The sequence below is a fragment of the Danaus plexippus genome, chromosome 10 (genome assembly GCF_018135715.1).
Source record: "Danaus plexippus chromosome 10, MEX_DaPlex, whole genome shotgun sequence".
NCBI lineage: Eukaryota > Metazoa > Arthropoda > Insecta > Lepidoptera > Nymphalidae > Danaus > Danaus plexippus.
Genome location: NC_083543.1, coordinates 178,625 through 181,450, shown reverse-complemented (window position 1 = coordinate 181,450; position 2,826 = coordinate 178,625). Strand labels below are relative to the sequence as shown.

Sequence of the window (2,826 nt, the reverse complement as noted above, 5' to 3'; positions counted from 1 at the left end):
TCTAGCAGCTATTTGAGATAAACAACGGCTCGCCTCATTTGAACAGAAATGAAAACATGGCAAAGTTTTGTGCCATCTGTTCAAACGTTGGCAAAGAGACTGGGGTCTTTTTTTTGTTAATATACAGTGTGTTGTTTTAAATACCATCTGCTTCTACTTATTAAGTCGAAAGTATTTCAAAAATAAAAAGGAATGATCCAAATGAAGATTTTTAAAACCCCCTGATGATATTACCGTTCTTTATATAAATAAACATTATAAAAACGTAATGAGGGTCTTCATGAATCGAGCAAACGTTGAGCAGAACCGGTTTAATAAACTTATGGATTTGTTGTTCTGTCTTGTGCTATCTTTCACACATGCTTACACATTATTTATCTTTTTTTTAATTTGCGTTATAAAATATATAAATACTATTTTTCTTAGATGTATTAATAAGGGTTATACACAAATAATATCTACTATGTAGTCTATGAACCGTTGTCAACTTTGCTTTTTATCTTACCAGTATAAGGTTGAGATCGCAATTAAACGATAAGGTCGATAGCGTCTTGTTCCATGTTTGTACCTAAAAAGATTTTTTTGCTTTAAAATAATATATATATTATTAATAATATAACTAACTTTTTCATCTCACATCATAAGGTTGGGTTCTTTATAGTTGGATCAGATAAGAGTTCTATTGGGTTGCGACGCGGAAACCTCCTCGAGCGCCTGGTTGTTACCGGTCCCTCACGGATTACGGTCCGGGGGGAAGGGTAGCAGCCGGGCTTGGTGCAATCTGGGCAACGACGGAGAACGATGTTTGCATAGCAGGCGTCTTTCTTCGGCGGCTAATATCCGCAGGGGTGGGGATAGTCTCATGGTCTGGATGCGTGGGTTTCGTTGTCGGAGCCTGCGCAATTGGATCGTGGGACTTTAGGGGCGGCGCGGTCGTGTGGCCGTATGGCCTGGCCGGTGAGTGCGGGCCGGCCTTGTGGTCGTTAGACTCTGGGCTGGCCGGCGTGTGTGTGGGAGAGGGGCCCGAGGACCCCCATCCGTGGGCTAGGGCTCCTTCTCGGAATCTGTGCGAAGGGGCTGGCGTGCCGGTCTCGGTGTGTCGGTCATCTTGCTCCCCTGTCCTCTGAAAAGGGGATTTCGGGGGCAGGATCCTTCGTTCTGCCGAGTGGACTCGTTCTGCTCTCGGCACTATCTCGCTCCCCAGCTCCTCTGTATCAGGGGACTCCGGGGACGTGGGAACAAGGAGTGGTAGAGCCTAGCTGCGGTCTTCGGACTGTGGCTCGCAATGGGCTGGCTCGTCCGGGGCAGGACCACCCTCTGGCTCAACACCGGGCGTGAAGTTGCGTTCGCGCGGCGTTTCGTTCGGGAGCAGGAATTCCGGTAGCCCGGGGGGGAGGAAGTCTCGCGGTCGGTCTACATGGGACTCCCTTGGGGAGCTTGAATGTGCGCGTGCATGTGTGTGCGTGCGTGAGTTTGAGTGAATGTGGGGTTGGATCGTGGGACTCACGAAAGGGGGCTGGCCCTGTGGTCTTCGGACTCTCGGCTGGCTGGGTATGGTGTGTGTGTGTGTGAGCGGGGCCTCAGGACTCTCCTGGCACACCTGCCTGTGGGATAGGGCCCTTGCTCGTATGCAAGGTGGAGGCGCGGGTGCACCTACGGTGCGCTGGCTTCCTGCTCTCCTAATTTTGTTCGCAGGAACTCTGGGGACGCAGGACACTCGGCGGCAATACCACTCGTCAGCTCCTCTGCAGCAGGGGACTCCGGCGACGTGGTATCCAAGAGGTGAGTATGAATGGAGGATCGGGAAGCATTCTTTCCGATTGCCAGGTTCCGCGGTCTCTCGGCAATGGTCTCGCTAGCGGGACTGGTGCGGTTGATCGCGGACCTGGTATTTGTATGTATATATGTGTGTAGTGTAGTGTAGTGGTGGTGAGGGCGTGCCATTTTTGGCGTGCCGTTTTTCGGTTCCCCAGCTCTCCTGTATCAGGAGACCCCGGGGATACCGGATCTGTCACTTCGTGACGTTGCCGAGTGGATTCGTCTGCTCTCGGCACAACCCGCTCCCCAGCTCCCCTGTATCAGGGGACCCCGGGGACGTGGGATCGGGCGGTGGGCGGTCCTCTAGACTACCCGCCGGCCAGACCGTAACCCTCATTGAGAGGACACGGGGGCGTCAGCTGGGAGGAGTAAACCTCTATAAAAAATCCCCAAATTCTCCTAGTTGCGGGGCGCGGCTAGGGGATGCTTCTCCGGGAGCGGCTGGGGGGTATCTCAGCCACCGAGCGACCAAGGGGTTCCCGCCCCCGAGGCGGGACGACGATGTAGGTCATCGGAGAAGTTTTTGAATATGAAAGCGAGTTGCAAAAACGATCTACCCCAGGAGGGTACCAGCCGCGCCGCGGCTGGAGAATCCCTCACCGGTTCGCCGGTCTGCCCCTCGTATTCTGGGGGGGGCAACAACCGCTTCGGGAGTCCTTCTTCTAAGGACTCTCTGGGACGAGGTGCAGTGGGCACGGGACCTGGCTTGAAAAAAGGACATCGAACAGCAAACAAAGTGGATAAAGTGATGGTGGTGAGCTCCGACGAGGAGCCCGTAGACGCGTCGGCGGTGCGAACAGTGGCGCGCCAGCCACTAGCGTCCAAGAGTGAGGCGGGAGGAGCAGTTAGAAGAAGCCCGCGTACAACGAGTGGGAGTGAAATGGAGACGGAGGAGACGCGCTCCGCCTTCATTGCCGGTACGCCGACGAGCCTGGCGCTTTTTCGGAAGCGGCCAGCGACCAGACAACAGTCAGGCGGGAGTTCGTCCGGCGGAAGTGCTAAGTCCTC

At 53.9% G+C, this 2,826-nt stretch overlaps 1 protein-coding gene across 1 annotated transcript; it reads right to left on the bottom strand.

Moving 5' to 3' along the window:
• Positions 1–739: 739 nt before the first annotated feature.
• Positions 740–2,155, bottom strand: LOC133318946 (uncharacterized). The gene is made up of 4 exons (XM_061521589.1): positions 2,016–2,155; positions 1,658–1,885; positions 1,261–1,604; positions 740–1,209 (listed from the first exon to the last, which is right to left on the bottom strand). Exons 1-4 carry the CDS (start codon positions 2,153–2,155, stop codon positions 740–742), a joined length of 1,182 nt encoding a protein of 393 aa, XP_061377573.1.
• Positions 2,156–2,826: the final 671 nt, after the last annotated feature.

Bases quoted from the DNA above. Each gene is read 5' to 3' on its own strand.
- LOC133318946 (XM_061521589.1), bottom strand. From the start codon at position 2,155: ATGAGGGTTACGGTCTGGCCGGCGGGTAGTCTAGAGGACCGCCCACCG. The intron at 1,886-2,015 runs GTGACAGATCCG...TACAAATACCAG, and splicing joins CCACTCGGCAACGTCACGAA to GTCCGCGATCAACCGCACCA. The intron at 1,210-1,260 runs GCTAGGCTCTAC...CCCCTGATACAG, and splicing joins GCCACAGTCCGAAGACCGCA to AGGAGCTGGGGAGCGAGATA.